This window comes from Geotrypetes seraphini, chromosome 14 (assembly GCF_902459505.1).
Source record: "Geotrypetes seraphini chromosome 14, aGeoSer1.1, whole genome shotgun sequence".
Taxonomy (NCBI): Eukaryota; Metazoa; Chordata; class Amphibia; order Gymnophiona; family Dermophiidae; genus Geotrypetes; species Geotrypetes seraphini.
This window is the reverse complement of record NC_047097.1, coordinates 48,047,220-48,066,139: the sequence shown is the minus strand read 5'-3', so window position 1 is coordinate 48,066,139 and position 18,920 is coordinate 48,047,220. Positions and strand designations below refer to the sequence as shown.

Genomic DNA, 18,920 nt, shown 5'->3' with positions numbered 1-18,920 from the left:
AAAGACCAGTGCCCTGATTGAGTCTAGCCTTACCTGCGTACGTTCCGGTTCAGCAGGAACTTGTCTAACCTTGTCTTGAATCCCTGGAGGGTGTTTTCCCCTATAACAGCTTCCAGAAGAGCGTTCCATATTTCTACCACTCTATGGGTGAAGAACTTCCTTACGTTTGTACAGAATCTACCCCCTTTTAACTTTAGAGAGTGCCCTCTCGTCTTTATCTACTAAGTCTATTCCCTTCATTATCTTGAATGTTTTGATCATGTCCTCTCTCAGTCTCCTCTTTTCAAGGGAGAAGAGGCCCAGTTTCTCTAATCTCTCATTGTACAGCAACTCCTCCAGCCCCTTAACTATAGTAGTCGCTCTTATCAAGATGAAAACAAAGACCGTACATAATAAGACAAACAGAGAAACATGATGGAAAAGGGGAGGAACTACAATATAAAACAGGAAAGAGAACATTTGTTGTCTCATTCAACTAGCATCTGCATTCCTGCAGAAAAGTTTATTTGACTGTTCCCAAAGTCAGGTGAGCATCACTTCCTTTACTTTATTGTGCTTTGTCTTTTGCTCTCTGGGTCACAGTAAGCTGTTTGGGAACCCATCGTATATCAGGCCCTTAGGGTGCCATGCTGTTACTGTGTATCTGATAGAAGCCTATTCTATAAAAGCCATTTGACAATATACTTTTTCTCTTATTCACTTCACCAACTCAATCATACAATTACTCCCACAGGTGGTAGTGTTAATAGTGAACACGTCAATGCTCAGGCATACAGGGATTTTCAGACATCCACCCAAGTCCTCAAAATAAAGTACTGTAGTTTAAATAGAAAAGATAGGAGGTATACACTTTTGTTCATCTGACCCACCGTTCCCTCTCCATCACCACATTTAACATTTCTCCCTCTTCCCCATGCATCTATACCTCATGTCTCTGTCACCACCGTAAGCAATATTTCTCTCTCCCTCCCTTTGTCCAACAATTCACTTTCTTCAATTCCCCATGTGCACCATCTCTCTTTTCCTCTCACTCAAACACACATGCCCAACAATTCTCCCTTTCTAATCCCTCCCCACCTCAGCATCTCTCCCTCACTCCCTCCATTCTTCCATCCTATGTTCCAAGTTCATGCCCTCCTTCCTTCCTCCCTCCATTCTGAGTCCCAAGTTCATGATCTCTCCCTCCTCTCTTCCTTCCTTCCATCCTTTGTCCAAAGTTTCTGCTCCCTCCCTATCAACTGTGCCCCAACGCACTCCCTCTTCCTCCCTTCTTGTCCCAGTGTGACCCTCCTCCTTCCTTCCATGTCCCAACATGCCCCGCATCATCCTTCCCTCTCTTCTGGCTCCCAAATTTGTGCCTCCCTCCCACAAATGTTTACCTCCTCTAGCTGGCTCCTTCCTCCCAGCCACATTTCTCTTTGCAAAGCCGCAGCTGTGGTTCCTACATGCAGCCTGCAGCTGATCCAGAAGCCTTCCCTCTGACATCAGAGAGAAGGCTTCAGGGTTAGCCGTTTGCTGAAGCCACTGCTCGCGGCCTTGAAAAGAGAAGTGCGGCTGGGAGGAGGCAGCCAGTCAGTGGGAGGTATGGAGGGAGGGAGGCATGAATTTGGGACACAAAATGGAGAGAAGGATGACAAAGGGCACATTAGTACAGTTTCAAATTTCAAGTTTATTTAAAATTTCTTATATCACCCAATCAAGCCTTCTAGACGGTGTACAAAAACGTTAAAACAATGCGCCAATTAAAATACAATTTAAACAAAAACAAACCAGGGGAAATGACATAAGACATTGACGAACGGGAACAAAAGGGAAGAAGGGTTAGAACTACAATTGATAGAAAGAAAGAAAACACTCAAGGGAAAGAATAACAAAGGGAGGGGAAACTGAAGGTAGAAATCTTTCTTGAATCTAAGTTGTCCTTAAAAGGACAGTTTAAGTTACAAAAGCATCAAGGAAGAGAAATGTCTTTAACTACACCTTAAAACTGGCAAGAGTTGTTTTTTCACGTAAGTAATTTGGGATACTGTTCCAAAGAGAGGGGGCACTAATGGAGAAAATTGTAGTCCTCATTATACTGATATGTTTCAATGGTATGGTGAGTCCTCCAAAACCCACCCAAAATTTACTGTACCCACCTGTACACCATAACAATAGCCCTTATGCAAGAGTCATCGTTAGTAGGTACAATAGGTTTTGGAGGGTTCACCATGAACCTGGGACTTTTTGTTCACTGCATTACCCCTTAAAGTATACTGTTTCTTTCACGTCCTTGGGTGGTGGGAGGGGAGGAAAGAGAGTCATGCCTAATCCCTCCAGTGGTCATGTGGTCAGATTGGGCACCATTTTGACCCTTATTCTTGTTTCTGAATCCCTGGTCCATAATCTCTGCCTCAAATTGAAATCCTGCAATTGTACCTTGGATCCATTCCCCGCCTATCTTTACGAGAACACTCCCCCTCAGGCCATCTCATCTCTTACCATTCTCATAAACTCCGCCCTCCATTCGGGTCTATTCTCCCCAGAAATGGGCCATATCTCCTTAACCCCACTACCGAAAAAACCTGATCTAGACCCCCTCTACACCTTCCAGCTACCGCCCATTAGCAAACATTCTTCTCCTTACCAAGATGCTAGAATCCATCATATCCACTCAACTATCTTCCTACCTTGAAAAATTCACCATTCTGCTACCCTACCGATACGGCTTCCATCCCAACTTCAGCACCGAATCCCTTCTGACCTCCTTAAATCTCAAAAGTTCAACATCTCCATTCTCGCAACAAGTTTGCCGTCCTTCTTCAATTCGACCTCTCTGCAGCTTTTGATCTCGTCCATCATGATATCCTACTTTACCAACTCACCAAGATAGGCATTAATTCCTCAGTCCTTGACTGGTTCTCGAAGTTCTTATGCTCCCGCTCCTACACAGTCAACATGAAGGGCACTTCTTCCTCCCCCTGGAACCTGATCTGTGGAGTCCCACAAGGCTCGCCTCTCTCCCCTATCCTGACCATAAGACGCACTCTAGATTTAGAGGAGGGAAGCAAGAAAAAACCCCATCTGAACCAAATTCTCCGTGCCATGCTCTGCACCCTGTTCACCCTCCTTGCCAGGCTCTGTACCCTGTCCCCCTTCTGGTGGTCTAGTGGTAGGCAGAGACAGGGCACAGGGCAGGCAGGCCTAGTGACAGACAGGCAAGCAGGCCTAGTGACAGGCAAGGTCCCCCATCCCAAGGCAAGCAGGCAGGCAGGGCCCCCCAATGTGCACAATCTTTCTTCTCTTCTTCACTATCTATGTGTACCATTTCCTCCCCTTCCATTAAGTATCACATCTCTGTTTCTTTATTCCTCCCCTTTCCAGCATTATTCCATGTCCCTGTACTTAAGCTCCCTCCTCCTTCAGCATTTCTTTGCTCTGTCTCGTTCCCTCCCCATGTCAAGCTTCATTTCCTTCTTCCTGTACTCCTCATCCCCCCCCCCCAAGGCAGGCAGGCAGGGCCCCCCTACCCCCTCCAAATTCTCCCCATACTTTATTTTCCTCCTGGTGCCCTGATTAGCCATGTCCTGCCTGAGGCAAACGCGAAGGGAGTCAGAGGAATGGCGGTTGAGGCAGCTGAGGTCTGGATGTGCCGCCCAGTGCTGCCATGGGGGAAGGGAGGGAGGAGAGCTGAAGGCTGGAAGCCACCGCCACTCGCTGTCTTGTTAAGGCCATGCCACCATGCCAGGACTCTCAGTGGCTTCTGGTTCCAATGGCTGCTGCTTGCGCCCGGCACGCAGGGAAGCTGCTGCTCGTGTAGAGAAGCGGCTGCCTCTTTAGCGGCATGCAAGGCTACCTGCCTGGTCCTGCACCACTTCCCACAAGAACCGAAGTGGCTTGGGACCAGGCAGGCAGCCTTGTGCGCCACTCTGCCGCTAGAGAAGGGAAGAAGGGAAGAGGAGGCAGCCGTATCAGCCAACCAGGCAGGCAGCCTTTCACACCGCTCTGCCGCTAGAGAGCATCAGAATTAAAATAAGATAACTGACGGGTGGGGGTGGGGTGATTTGGGTATTCGCTCTATAAGAAGCACCCTTATTTCCACAATTTTTTTTGGGGGGGGGAAAGTGTTTCTTTTGGAGTGAAAAATACGGTATTTGTTTTATTTATTAAGATTTAGCTCATAACTTACAATCTAATTTTGTACCTGAGAAATTAGAGGGTTAAGTGACTTGCCCCAAATCACCAGGAGCAGCAGTAGAATTCGAACCGAGCTCTAACTGCTAGGCTACTACTCCATTTTCCCATCCCATCCTCACGAGTTCTTTTCCTGTCCCTGCCCCATTCCTGCAAGCTCCATCCTCATCTGCACAAGCCTCAAACACTTTAAAATCATAACTGTTCAAGGCTTGTGCAGTTAAGACAGAGCTTATAGGAATGGGGCAGGGGCAGGACAGGAAAATTGAGTTCCTGTGGGGATGGGGGACATGTCATTCTCTACTGTGAACCTTTTGCAACTAGAAACAGTTTTAAGGTCAAGCACTTATTTCATAGGAGGAAAGTTATGGGTGGTCTCAGCCCTGAGTTTGAAGGATGCTCTGCTGAATATTGGAAGTGATGGACTAGGACAGACACCCTAGAATTTTACAAAAAAAAAGAATGTTGGCCTTTCTTAGATAATAGTTAATGGCGAGATACAACTAGTTGTACAAGCCAGTCTCCATCTGACTATTTATAGCAATGAATGTACCAATCTGAGATATACGAGTGCATTGAGAACATCTGTCCTGTGGTGTAGAGCAAGGGTTCTCAACACCCAGCCAGTTAGGCTATCATGGTATCCACAGTGAATATGCATGAGAAAAAAATTGCATGCTTTATTCCCCCCCATTGTATGGAATTCTATCTCATGCATATTTATTGTGGATATGCTGAAAATCTGGCTGGGTATGTCCCAAGGACTGGGTTAAGAACCCCTGATCTAAAGGTCACATGGAAATTAACTTGCCATGCTGCCATTGTGTAATTGTCTTTAATGCAACATTTGATCATTTTAGGTGAATAAACCTTTAAAAATCCCTCAGGCATACCTATATAATCATTGGCTTATTTAAAATATGTAAGCTTCATCTATTTTGCAACACCCTGTACCTACTGGTAAATTATTTAGTGGAGGAAGGCTATAGTGTATTAAAAATTATATTTATTTTCAATTAGGTTGGTAATCATCGAGAAGAATCTTCAAGTGTCAACAATAACCACTCAGTCCTCTCCAGCACGGTGTCTGCAGCAGGCACAGAACTTAACCATAAAACGCAAGACAACTACAGAGGTAACCAGCTGCATCATTCAGTATTTATGAAAGAGTGAGCTTATGAATGAGGATATTAAAAGAGGACAAGAAGACCATTGTGTCTTTCGTGAGCTTTAAAAAGCTGAATTTATTTAGGGCTAGTCCTAGATGAGCAATCTGAGAAGCCAATGGCACGCTGAGTTTTTGAAAGGGATTGGGACTTGTATACTGCCTTTTTGTAGTTTTTTTTTTTTTAGTTCAATTTGTTTATTTAAGTAATAAAGTAAAGGAAAAAAATTACATCATACAACAAAAACAGTGTACAGAAATTGGCATTAGACAATATAACATTGCAGAAAACAGAACATCCAAATGTACAGTAATAAGGTAATATAAAATCATTGAATTAAAGAGATTGTAAGTATTTGTCAATGGGTATCCAAATAGCACGGGTTGGAATTAAATGGTTAGTTTTCCTTTTATCAAGAGCATATTGCTCATATCTTTTATATAAACAAATAGAATTCCACCAGAAAGTGAAATTTAACAAGGAAGCGGATTTCCAATTTTGCAAAACTTGCTGTATACCCACAGATATTAATATGTCAAACAATTTTGGTTCACAAGAACATGTCTTAAAGCAAGGATGGAGAGATCACATACAGGTACACTTCTCCCTCCATATTCACGGTTTCGACTATTCACGGTTTTTAGCTTGCTGGCTCCTTCCCCAAAATTACATCGGCTTGCTTAGAGAAACCGTTGATTCCCAGCACTTTCTTCCGCGTGTTTTGCCTCTCCTTCAGGAACAGGCCAGGTCTCCCACCATGTTATTCACAGATTCACCATATTGATAAAGGTTTTTAACAGAAAACAGCAAATAACATATGAAAAAATTATTTGCAGTTTTTCTGTATTTGCGGTTCTGTTAATCCCCTATCGCAGCGAATACGGAGGGAGAAGTGTACTTCAAGCATTTTCCATGTCTGTCCCAGTGGGCTCACAATCTACCTGGGGCAATGGTGGATCAAGTGACTTGCCAAGGGTCACAGGGAACAGTGTGGGATTTGAAGCCACAACTAGAGAATGACACGGTGGCGGTTTACCCGCGGCCACCACATTTTAGCCGCGGGTCACCCACCGAAAACGGGGAAGAAAACTAGCAGTCGCTGCGGCGACGGGGACAAGGCCATTCACCGCCCGCGGGGCGGTGAATGGTCTTGTCCCCCGCAGTGAGGCATGAAGGATCGCGCGGTCCCCGCAGCTCACACCCGCCCGCCCAATCGATTCCAGTGTCCAGCCAGCTCTCTCCCCTCTCCTCACCCCAGTCCGCAGATCCTCCTCCTCGGTGACCCGCACGCTACCAGAGAGCCGCGCACACCCGCCGCTGCTCAGCCTCGATCTTCTGCTCTGACGCAACCGGAAACAGGAAGTTGCAGCAGAGCAGAAGATCGAACACTGAGCAGCCGCGCGTGTGCGGCTCCCTGGGAAAGCGCGCAGGTTGCCGAAAAAGAAAACCCACAAACCAAGGTGAGGAGAAGGGAGAGAGCCGGCCAAACACCAGGATCGACCGGGCAGGCAGGTAGTGGCCGCGGGGACCGTGCGATCGCTAGTGTTCCCGGCTCAAATTGGAAGGAGGGAGTGAAAGGAAAAAGGCTTATATGGATGCAGCGGGGACGGTGACGGGGCGGTGAATGGGATGGCAGTGGCGGTGACGGGGCGGTGAAAGGGATGGCGGTGACGGGGCGGTGAAGGGATCGGCGGTGACGGGGCGGTGCAGAGGATGGTGGGCCGGTGACGGGGCGGTGACGGGGACAGATTTTTTTCCCCGTGTCATTCTCTAGCCACAACCTCAAGGTGCTGAGGCTGTAGCTCTAACCATTACTCCACACTCTCTGGAGAAAGAACAAGAGTGAATATGAGCAACAACTAATTCACTGGCAAATAGAGATCTGTGGAGTAACGGTGATGTAGGGTTTTCTACATGTCAATAAAGCTATTTACCCTTTTCAGTGATTAACATATTTACCTGCCTCTGAATCATGTAATCTGCATTTTTATCCTTTTGCTTGACTTTGTTTTATTTGAAGCATTGTCAAGTGGTTTGTCGAGCCAGCCCGGGGTGTCCAGTCCAGAAGACGTCAAATTAGAACGGAAAGAGAAGGATGAAAACGCACATGACCCTGACTTATCCGATGATATGAAGTCAGATGATGAATCGTCCCAAAAGGATTTAAAAATTACATCTAGAACAAGAACATGGTAATTTCTTCTAAGAAAAATATGACTGCTAGGTTTTGTAAGAAGCTCTTTTTTTAATTTAGAGTGGTTCAGCATAACTAAAAAGATTTGATCTGCGTTTAATATATGGGGCTGGAAAGAGAAAATGTAATTAGACATCATAATTGTAGAATCATTGATTGGTCTTGTGAAAGGTAATTTTATAACTAGCCACTTAATCAGAAGAACTACATAAGTGCATATGTTGCGCCTGTTTTTGGAAAGCACTATATGCAGCTATGTGCTTTTAAATAAAGTTACCTCAGGGAAAGTAAGTGCACACATGCATCCACTATCTCCTCCTCTCCCTAAGAGATCCCACATGCCTATCCCATGCTTTCTTGAATTCAGACACAGTCTTTATCTCCACCACCTCTACTGGGAGACTGTTCCATGCATCTACCACCCTTTCTGTAAAAAAGTATTTCCTTAGATTATTCCTGAGCCTATCACCTCTTAACTTCATCCTTTGCCCTCTCATTCCAGAGCTTCCTTTCAAATGAAAGAGACTCGACTCATGTGCATTTATGCCACATAGATATTTAAACGTCTCTATCATATCTCCCCTCTCCTTCCTTTCCTCCAAAGTATACATATTGAAATCTTTAAGTCTGTCCCCCTACACCTTATAACAAAGATCACACACCATTTTAGTAGCCTCTCTCTGGACCAACTCCATTCTTTTTATATATTTTTTAAAGGGGTGGTTTCCAGAATTGTACACAATATTCTAAATACAGAGCCTTATATAGGGGCATCAATACCTCCTTTTTCTACTGTCCATATCTCTCCCTATGCATTCTAGCATCCTTCTAGCTTTCGCTGTTACCTTTTCAACCTGTTTGGCCACCTTAAGATCATAAGCGCTAAGCCCACCCCCACTCTGCCTATTTTCTGCCTCTAAGAATAGTATATGAGTGGTGCTATGTTTGTGTGCCCCAGGCAATTTTATAAGTTCCCACTTAAGCAAGTAAAATACCGATCCCTTGGTGCAATTGATAGGTCACTTGCCTATTGTACCCATGTCCTGAGTTCAAATCCCACAGTGGCATTTGTGTCAAGTAGCCAGCCTCTGGTCAATTCAGCCATCTATCCAATATCCGTTGGTAAAGGAGTACCCATCCTTAGTGAGTAAAATGACTGGGGGATGCAATGGCTAACTACCCAGTTGTTTGGTAGGTGCATATAGGAGCCTATTTTGTCTTTACATGCTCAAGTCCTTTATAAAATGATCCTCTTAAAAGGGAGACACGGAACAGAATTGTAGGAGAGGGAGAATGACAGGGTTACCAAAGTCATCCAAACTTTACTTTTAATGACCTAGCTCCTTTTGATAGGGGATCCACTTTCAAGGTCTTTCAACACTCTGCTTTGCTAGCAGAGATGGCCCAAGAAACATGCAACTTAGTCTTCCCTGGAGGTTTGAAATAAAACCTCTGCAATACCCAAATCCCGGCAGCCCCTAAACATAGGCTTCCTGTATGTTTGATGTACAGACGTTAGGATGCTAAGGCTATGATGCATTCTTCTCCAGTAGGTATGAAAGGAATAACGTACTGCAGACATGTCAAACTGTGGCCCGCGGGCCAAATGTGGCCCACGGTGTAGTAAAATTTGGCCTGCCGAACAATTCCACATTTTCACTTAAGCTGGCCCGCCGACAGGTACAAGCGTCAACATCTTAGTCATATCATTTAGGAAAAGAGCGCAATGTGACAACGCTTTGTATTCTGGGGTTGATCTCGCAGTTGTAGTCTCGCGATAAGAGTGTCAGTGCAGGTATCCACACGCGGTAGGTATTTGCTTTATACTGTTCGGGACAATGCGACGGAAAAGTTGGTCGGGCTGGGGTTCATGTACTTTCTAGTTGGAGACAGCGATGTTTATTGTATTGTTTTATAACACCTTTACAGAAGTTAATGTAAACCGCTCTAAACTGACTTCCCAGTCATTAGTAGCGGTATAGAAGCTCTCAATAAACAATTATTAAGAGATATGCATGTCAATATTCTGCAGTATGTGTCTGGATAACAGTGCCTGTTACCAGAATAAATGCTGCTGACCGGAATATTCAAAGGTACTATCTAGACCAGGGATGGGCAACGAGGGCTGGAATCCAGTCGGGTTTTTAGGATTTCCCCAATGAATATGCATGAGATCCATTTGCAAACAATGGAGGCAGCACATGCAAATAGATCTCATGCATATTCATTGGGGAAATCCTAAAAACCCGACTGGATTCCGGCTCTCATTGCCCACCCCTAATCTAGACAGTGGCTCTGAATATCCTCGACACTTTACATAGAAACATGATGGCAGATAAAGGCCAAATGGCCCCTCTAGTCTGACCATCTGCAGTAACCATTATCTCTTTCTCTCTCTGAGAGATCCCACGTGCCTATCCCAGGAACTCTTGAATTCAGACACAGTCTCTGCTTCTACCACCTCTTCCAGGAGACTCTTCCATGCATCTACTACCCTTTCTGTAAAAAAAGTATTTCCTCAGATTACTCCGGAGCCTGTCGCCTCTTAACTTCATCCTATGCCCTCTCATTGCAGAGTTTCCTTTCAAATGAAAGAGACTTGACTCATGCACATTTACATTACGTAGGTATTTAAACGTCTCTATCATATCTCCCCTCTCCCGCCTTTCCTCCAAAGTATACAGATTGAGATCTTTAAGTCTGTCCCCATATGCCTTATCACGAAGCCCACACACCATTTTAGTAACCTTCCTCTGGACCGACTCCATCCTTTTTATATCTTTTTGAAGATGCAGCCTCCAGAATTGTACACAGATTATGCTGGGGCAAAGCATGTATGGTCTCTGGATATTCAATCTGTTATCCAGATAACTTAAGATACATAGAAGGCTATCCTGAGTTATCTGGATAGCAGAATATTTGCCACTGTCGTAATAAGTTCTGGTGCTCTGGATAGTGGTGCTGAAATATCGGGATTTTTTTTGACTGCTGCAGCCAGTGTTTCAAAAACTGACCACAGTGGCTCAATATTGGCCTGATGACTGTTAAGCTGTGATTTCTATTAAGATTATGTTTAGCATTCTCTCGTGTGATAACATCTGCCCTGGGTAATGAGAATGTTGTTGTTGTAATGTAATCAGCTAAATGAAACACAGTGAGTAAGCAGTGGGGTCATAGATTTTTAAAGGCAATTTTCGAAGCTGACTGTTCCTTTGAAATGCTTTTTGTAGCTTGCTCTTTACACAATGCTGCAGCGATATAAAGGAGCCTCAGAGAAGGACATGGATTTGTTTTTCTAAAGTGTATTTCTTGTGAAATATGCACCAAGTATAAACAAGCTGTGTGTGGTGAATGGCTGCATCAACGTTTCATCTAAAGCTAACATATTTCTTAGAATCAATGCAAAATTCCTTATAAATTTGAGGAGCATGACTAAAGGATACCCTTAAACCAAAGGAATGTGCTAACTAGAAAAAGGGCAACAAGCGTTTTGTTAATCACCATATTCTTCAGTGTCGGACAGCTATTTCAAAATGGCTTCATTGCACCTCCAAAGTTGGAGGTGGGCTAACTAAAACTTGAAGACCACATCCATTGTGCTGAAAGGTTCAATCTTATCTATTGTGGATCCAGCTGGGAAATTAGAGAATGACACGGTGGCAAAATTCATCACTGTCCCACAGATAACCACGGGAAACCATCTCCATGTCATTCTTTAAGGAGAGAGGGTAGAATTAGAATATGAATGGGTCCAGCCACTGACCCTCAAGCCTTGCATTGAAGAATGCTGGTATAGAAGGACTGAGGTTGCGATAGACACTAAGGAGTGACAGTCTGTGGTATCCAGAGCAGATATTGTGATGTCATAATGCTTTATTCCACCAATAAGAGCCAACCTCATCAGTGATGTCACAATGGCTTGACTGTCCTATACTTGGCTCACATAAGAATCAGAATATGAATGGGCCCAGCCGTGCATTGAAGAATGCTGGTGAAGAAGGACTGAGGTTGAGATAGACACTAAAGAATGACACAGGATTTTTTTTTCCCCAGTTAGCCACAAGATGGGAACGGTGATGAATTTTGTTATCGTGTCATTTTCTACTGTCTCTGGCCTCCATTTCCCAGGCTCTATTTCCAAGAGAGATCTTCTTCCACAGATCACTTGCTTGGCCTCTCCCCCACTGCAGCCTGTCCCAAACATTTATTCATTGCCATTTTGATGTCAATGACTGGAGAACCCTGATGGTTCCATATAGAGAATTTCTGTCTTCACCAGGAAATTCAACACGATAAGGGACGACATAGTTATTAGGTGAGATTAAATAAGAACACATTATTTGGTACTCTTTTGTGACATAGTTGGAAGTTAACCAGTTTTGCTTGCAGAAAAAGATTAAAGTGCATTCATTTCTTGTGGAAACAGAAATACCTATTAAAAAGATGGAGGCAAAGGATCTTCAACCATAATGCTGACTATAAGTTTAGCTGCATAAAAAATATCAGGGGTCGATATGCAAACCTATTTAAATTTTAACAGATTAACGCATATCAACCTGGCTTTTGCCCCATTTACACAATTTTATATGGTGCAGATTATGTTCCAGATTGCAATTGAAGTCTCTGTCTTTTGTTAGGTTTTTTGTGGGGTTTTATTTTATTTTATATATTTATTGGATTTCAAATTTACATTTCAAGTATACACTTGTACGGAAAGTTGAAGAAAAGCAAACAATTAGCGCTCTGCTATTCAAATACAAATTATCAAAAGAAAATAAAACACATAGCTTGACTTCAGCGAGTTAAGACAATATAATATAAGACATTTATAAGGAAAATAAGGTCCCTCGGCTGAGAGAGGATATCCCTTAATATTCAAACTGCACTCAAAGTTTCTCTTCATCCATTCGAGCTCCCGCCAGGAAGGCTGTCAGTTGGAAAGGTTCAAAGAAAACATATTTTTTCATACGATAATGTATTATACATTTACATGGATGACGAAGAAAAAATGTCTCTCCAAGAGAGATAACCCCTGGCTTTAACATAAGAAATTCACGTCTCCTTTTTTGTGTGTCCCACGCCAAATCTGGAAACATTAATATTTTATAGCCAAGAAAGTTTCTGCTTATTATTAAAGAAGAGCCGAAGCAACCAGTTTTTATCTGGTGCAAGGGCTGCTGGAATAAGTAATGCTGCCTCCGATGCGGTCTCTCAAGCAGAAAGTTCCAGCAATGCTGATACATTAAGCAGTTGATTATCTTCCTGCAATTGTGTGTTATGTTATATATTACTTGTTTCCCCCTCATTTTAATTGTAAATCACTTAGAATTTTATGTAAAGCGATGAATCAAATTTTAATAAACTTGTAAACTTCATACAAGGACTCCTGAGGAAAGTATAGGCTGCTGAAACACGGACCGTGTTGGGTTCTTAGTATATCCACTCATCTGGATTTTGCTGCCTTGTTTCATATAGTATTTTGATAAAGTGATTTTATTTTTTACTCCTGCTTTCATCGTGGTAATTTGTGGCTTTTCCACTCTGCATTTTTTGTTTAAATTGCTTGTCCAGGCCTAGCTGTGCATATTCAACAGCACTTAACCGGATTGTGGCATGGAAAATACCCAATTAGTAAGAACATAAGAACTGCCATCTCCGGATCAGACCTTCAGTCCGGCGATCCGCACACTCGGAGGCCCTGCCAGGTGTACACCTGGCGTAATTTATAGTCCACCATATCTTTATATGCCTCTCTTAAGGAGATATGCATCTAGTTTGCTCTTGAAGCCTAGGACGGTCGATTCCGCAATAATCTCCTCTGGGAGGGCATTCCAGGTGTCAACCACTCTCTGAGTGAAGCAGAACTTCCTGACATTAGTCCTGAACCTGTCCCCCCTTAGCTTCATTACATGTCCTCTAGTCCGTGTCAAATTGGACAATGTAAATAATCTTCTCTGCTCTATTTTGTCGATTCCTTTCAGTATTTTGAAGGTCTCGATCATATCCCCACGCAGTCTCCTTTTCTCAAGGGAGAACAATCCTAGTGTTATAAGTCTATCCTCGTATTCCAGTTTCTCCATACCCTTCACCAGTTTAGTCGCTCGTCTCTGCACCCTCTCCAGCAGTTTTATATCCTTCTTTAGGTAGGGAGACCAATGTTGGACGCAGTATTCCAAGTGTGGTCTGACCATTGCCCTAAGCTGAAGCTGGCTGTTTTGTGGGCATTCTAGGAGCACAGTTGGCATTTAGCCAGTTAAGTGCAGAGATTCAGAACTTAAGTGCTGACTATCATACTTAACTGGCTAGGTTTTATCTGACCAAGTATTCCCGGATATTAAATGCTGGTGCCCAGATATGCCTCAGCATTGAATATCTAATATAATAAAACACTAGCTGCGCATGCGTGTTCCGTTTTCCATGCGCTGTAGGGTCCCGCAGGTAGGAGTGCAGCATGCGCGCTTAGGGTTGTGTTTTTCGTCCTGTTGTTCGGTATGGCCTGCTCCCTGCTCACCTTGCCGTATTGTATTTTTAAGTTGAAAGACGCGGCGAAGGCTCCTCTCATGATCCCTGCCGTGGGGATCATGAGAGGAGCCGCCGCCGCGTCTTTCAACTAAAAAATATAATACGGCATGGCACGAAGGGAGCAGGCCGCACCGAAGCTCCGAATTGAACTGCCAGTTAGCCGGCTCCCTTGCCGGAGTTATTTTTGCAAATCCACCGCTGTGATTAGTTGCCAATCCCGTTAACTGTTGAACTACAGCGACCGTTACACCAGTGAAAACAAGAGGAGCCACAGGAGCCCTACCTTGCAGTAGTCAAGCAGCAGCACACGGAGCAGCACAAAATGCAAGTGAAGGCAGCTCATATACTGTGAGCCCTGTACACCAAGTAAAGAGGTCACATGACAATACAGAAACTGCGAAACAACAAAAGTCTTAAAAGTTGTGCACATAAGTACAAATTATGCATATTGTTACACCACTTGAGGGTAGTCAAAGGGAACGGTGAATAAAAAAATTTAAAAAAACAGTGCAAAACTTTAGAAAAATTATCAGGTGGGAAACGTGAAATCTGCTATTGGCTGTGCTACAAAGTGGACTGAAGGTTTGAAAATATTGGTAAAATGGACCCGGAGTAAAAATGAATGAAGAAAATAAAAGGAGGAAAAATGAAGGTCAAAACCAAACAAAAGTAAAAACTGCTTCATGACATAACATTGAAAAAGCAGGCACGACTTAGCAAATCCCTGGCCAAATGGCTGTGACTAGGATAAGATGTTGTGTTACTTATATGTAGACTGGGAAAACTAAATAAATGCTAAAAATAAAAAAAAGTAAAATCAAAGCAATATAAAATAGTAAGACCAATAAATTAGAGAATGACACGGTGACGGTTTACCCGCGGCCACCGCATTTAAGCCGCGGGTCACCGCCGAAAACGGGGAAGAAAACTAGCAGTCGCTGCGATGACGGGGACAAGGCCATTCACCGACCGCGGAAACGGTGAACAGGTTTGTCCCCGCGGGCCAATGTACCCCTTCTAGGAACCGCTATTTACCTGTGTTTCACCGTGCTCCTCATTTGTCAGATCAACCCTTCCTGCCAATCGCAGCAGAAGGGTACCCAACCCCTCCTGCCGGTCCTCCCAATGGCCTCCCCTAAGATCGCCGGCAGGAGGGTACCCAACCCCTCCTGCTGGACCCCCCCCCAACGAACCCTCCCACCCCGGAACCCCCTTAGTCTTACTTTCCAAGTTGGACCGGACAGCTCCTCGCTCGTCTGGCCAGCAGGCCTGCCTCCGTCCAAATGAGGCGGGCCCGCCCCTCCCCTCCCCTGCCTCCCAATGGCCTCCCCTAAGATCGCCGGCAGGAGGGTACCCAACCCCTCCTGCTGGACCCCCCCCCAACGAACCCTCCCACCCCGGACCCCCTTAGTCTTACTTTCCAAGTTGGACCGGACAGCTCCTCGCTCGTCTGGCCAGCAGGCCTGCCTCCGTCCAAATGAGGCGGGCCCGCCCCTCCCCTCCCCTGCCTAACCCACAGGATCCTAGGGCCTGATTGGCCCAAGCACCTAAGGCCCCTCCTATAGCGGGAGTGGCTTTAGGTGCCTAGACCAATCAGGCCCTAGGATCCTGTGGGTTGGGCAGGGTAGGGGCGGGCCCGCCTCATTTGGACGGAGGCAAGCCTGCTGGCCATACGTGTGAGGAGCCGTCCGGTCCAACTTGGAAAGTAAGACTAAGGGGGTTCCGGGGTGGGAGGGTTCGTTGGGGGGGGGGGTCAAGCAGGAGGGGTTGGGTACCCTCCTGCCGGCGATCTTAGGGGAGGCCATTGGGAGGACCGGCAGGAGGGGTTGGGTACCCTTCTGCTGCGATTGTCGGGAGGGCCGTTGGGGGGGTCTACAGGAGGGGTTGGGTGCCCTCCTGCCGTGATCGCTGGGGGGAGGGGAGACTTGCAGCCGTAGCCGCGGTCACTATGCTAATCACGGCAGCATTTAAAGTACATGTCGTGTTTGTTTTTGCATTGCTAGCCCCAGGGGTGGTGGAAGATTAGTGATTGAAAAACTGTATGAAAAATAACTATTTTAAATTTAGTGATCAAAATGTGTCAGTTTTGAGAATTTTTATTAATTAATTTTTTCTCTGCGTGTTTTGTTTTTGTATAGTTATTAACTAATATTTAACTAAGTTTTAAAGTTTTAAAGAATGTTTCCTTTATACGTAAATAAAGAAAAGTGAATGGGATTGCAGTGGCGGTGACGGGGCGGTGAATGGGGTGCAGTGGCGGTGACGGGGCGGTGAAGAGGATGGTGAGACGGGGACGGGGCGGTGATGGGGATGGTGAGACGGGGACGGGGCGGTGACGGGGATGGTGAGACGGGGACGGGGCGGTGACGGGGACCAATTTTTTCACCGTGTCATTCTCTACAATAAATAATAATGTATGCAATTTGATAAAACTTGCAGACAGTGAAAGATAAAGAATAAAATTATATATATATATAAAATATATAATATTATATATATATATATATATATAATATACTAGCTGATGCCCCGGCGTTGCACGGGTATTTAATTATAGCAATAACACTGTAAATGGATTCAAATAAAGATACTTTATAGTGGTGAATGAAATTATTTTTTTACAGCTTAATAAAAAGTACAATATTCAAATTATAATGTGAAATATTTGACAAAATGAATACAATACAACTAACGCAAAACTTGATTATAAACAACATTTTTAGTTTCACCTCCTGGAGCATGAACATATAAATTCTTGGGTGAACCCACCCTTGAGCAAGCAACATAGAGTTGTGGGCCGCGAGACCCCCAGAACATATCACCCCAGGTAGTGAGGGATCTGCATACCAAGTTTCGTTCAAAGCGGTCAAGCCGTTTTTGCGTGATTGCGGCACATTCATACATACACACATACACACCTCCGATTTTATATATATAGATAATATATATAATATAAGAAAGACTGATGAACTAAAAATGGTAAGGAGGGAGGGGGGCAGATAAATAAAAGGGAGCAAAGGGAAGGAAATAGAAAGGGGAAGGGAAGTGGGGAGAGGTGGGGGGAACAATCTCCTGGTAGTTCGATACAGTTGACATACCTAAAGGCTGAACATAACCAGAGAGAGAAAGAAATAAAGACAGACACACACACATATATTCTAGCACCCGTTAATATAACGGGCTATAAAGCTAGTCTAGGAATAAAGCTGGCAACTGTCGACTGAATATTAAGCCTGTCTTCTCTTATAGCTGAATATTTGGAGATACAGTACTGAACTGGACTAGATTTAGGCAAAGACAACACAAGCATGTATTAGGGCACCAAATTCTGAAAATAGGGCTCTGGATTTCCCACTGTCCAGTCTTTGGAAGATTCCTGCCAGTTCTCTGCTTCTGAGTGCCATAATTTTAAATCTGGTCCTGGTACAGAAGCCACTCACCTGAATATTTATGACCTCTTTTACAAAGCCACATTAGTGGCTGCCGCGTGGCAACAGCCCCGAAGCCCTTTAAATCTCTATGGGCTTTGGGGCTGCTAGCGCAGCTTTGTAAAAGAGGCCGTTAGTCATGGAAGAAAGTATGAACAGGAAGCACTTATGAGACTTTTGTCAGGGATCAGCTGTTGTCCTTGCTTGCTTTATCTACAGTCTTTCAATAAAGTGATTGTTATTAAGGTGGATTTTTTTGCTCATTATTTGTTGATATCCAATTGCATGGTGGCTCTCTTTGCCTGTTGTCTTCCTTCTGGGTTTAACAGTATAGATGTGATTCTGACATTGCTCCATTTGATTTACCAGTAGCACTAATGAAGACGAAGATCTGAACCCGGAACAGAAATTGGAAAGGGAAAAGGAAAGGAGAATGGCCAACAATGCCAGAGAGCGCCTACGTGTTCGAGATATTAATGAAGCATTTAAGGAACTGGGCCGCATGTGTCAGCTTCATTTGAAGAGTGAAAAACCACAGACGAAACTGCTTATTCTTCACCAGGCTGTAGCTGTCATTCTAAATCTAGAACAACAAGTTAGAGGTTAGTAGTTTTGCCTTTGGTCTGTCATTAGTTGGTAATACCATGAACATCTCTCACTTTAAAACATTAGGAGATTGGAAAGAGAGGCCATCATGGACTTCAAGGCTTATTCTGGTCATTCCAAATGAGTCTTTCACAGTAAGTTAATTTGGGTTTTTCAAAGTACTGCGATAACCCAGCTGTACAGAGTGCATAAACTTTGTCACTACAGAAGCAATTCTGTTTCATAGGCTGCTAACAATTACATGCTGATTGTGCACATAAATGTTTACAATAGTGGCATATGTGCACATATTAATTCTTAAAGGTTGCCACTACCTCAAAGTTCAAATCCAGGAAAATAACACTTAAATGATAATTTACAATATGGATCATCAGAAAAAGAAATGCAAAAAAAGAAAGAAATCCAAACCTATGTATTATCATTTCCTTAAAATATGTTTTTCAAATAAAGTTTTCAGAACCTTCCTAAAAAGATAATAATTCTTTTGAGAGCAAATAGAAAGAGGTGTAACAAGTTCCAAAGAGATGCTGCTAGATAAAACAAAGAAGACTTTAACATTTAGGGGTCCTTTTACTAAGGCTAAATGCTAACACGTCCATAGAATATAATGCTCCAAAATTGCTGGCAGGTCTGGAGGTGCCGTAGCATTGAATTGCATGTGTTAAAAGCATATGCAGGCAGGTCTGGGGCTTCCAATTGGACGAGAGGTGGAAGTTAAAAAAAAAAATACAGGATACATTCATCAGTGTAGGAAAAAAGCATATATCTTGCGTTTTCACATTTGCATGGTTTGCTGGTAGTTCTCCATCCCCCCTTCAAGGGCACTTATGA

At 43.9% G+C, this 18,920-nt stretch overlaps 1 protein-coding gene across 13 annotated transcripts in view; it reads left to right on the top strand.

The window, feature by feature from the left end:
• Nucleotides 1–18,920, top strand: part of TCF12 (transcription factor 12) — an 807,409-nt gene that overhangs the window by 762,020 nt on the left and 26,469 nt on the right. For all 13 annotated transcript variants that reach the window (XM_033920038.1, XM_033920035.1, XM_033920040.1 and 10 more), the window contains 3 exons: nucleotides 5,194–5,308; nucleotides 7,360–7,531; nucleotides 17,853–18,085. In XM_033920038.1, the coding sequence (XP_033775929.1) occupies nucleotides 5,194–5,308; nucleotides 7,360–7,531; nucleotides 17,853–18,085 (520 nt within the window). The remainder of the gene's footprint in view (nucleotides 1–5,193; nucleotides 5,309–7,359; nucleotides 7,532–17,852; nucleotides 18,086–18,920) is intronic.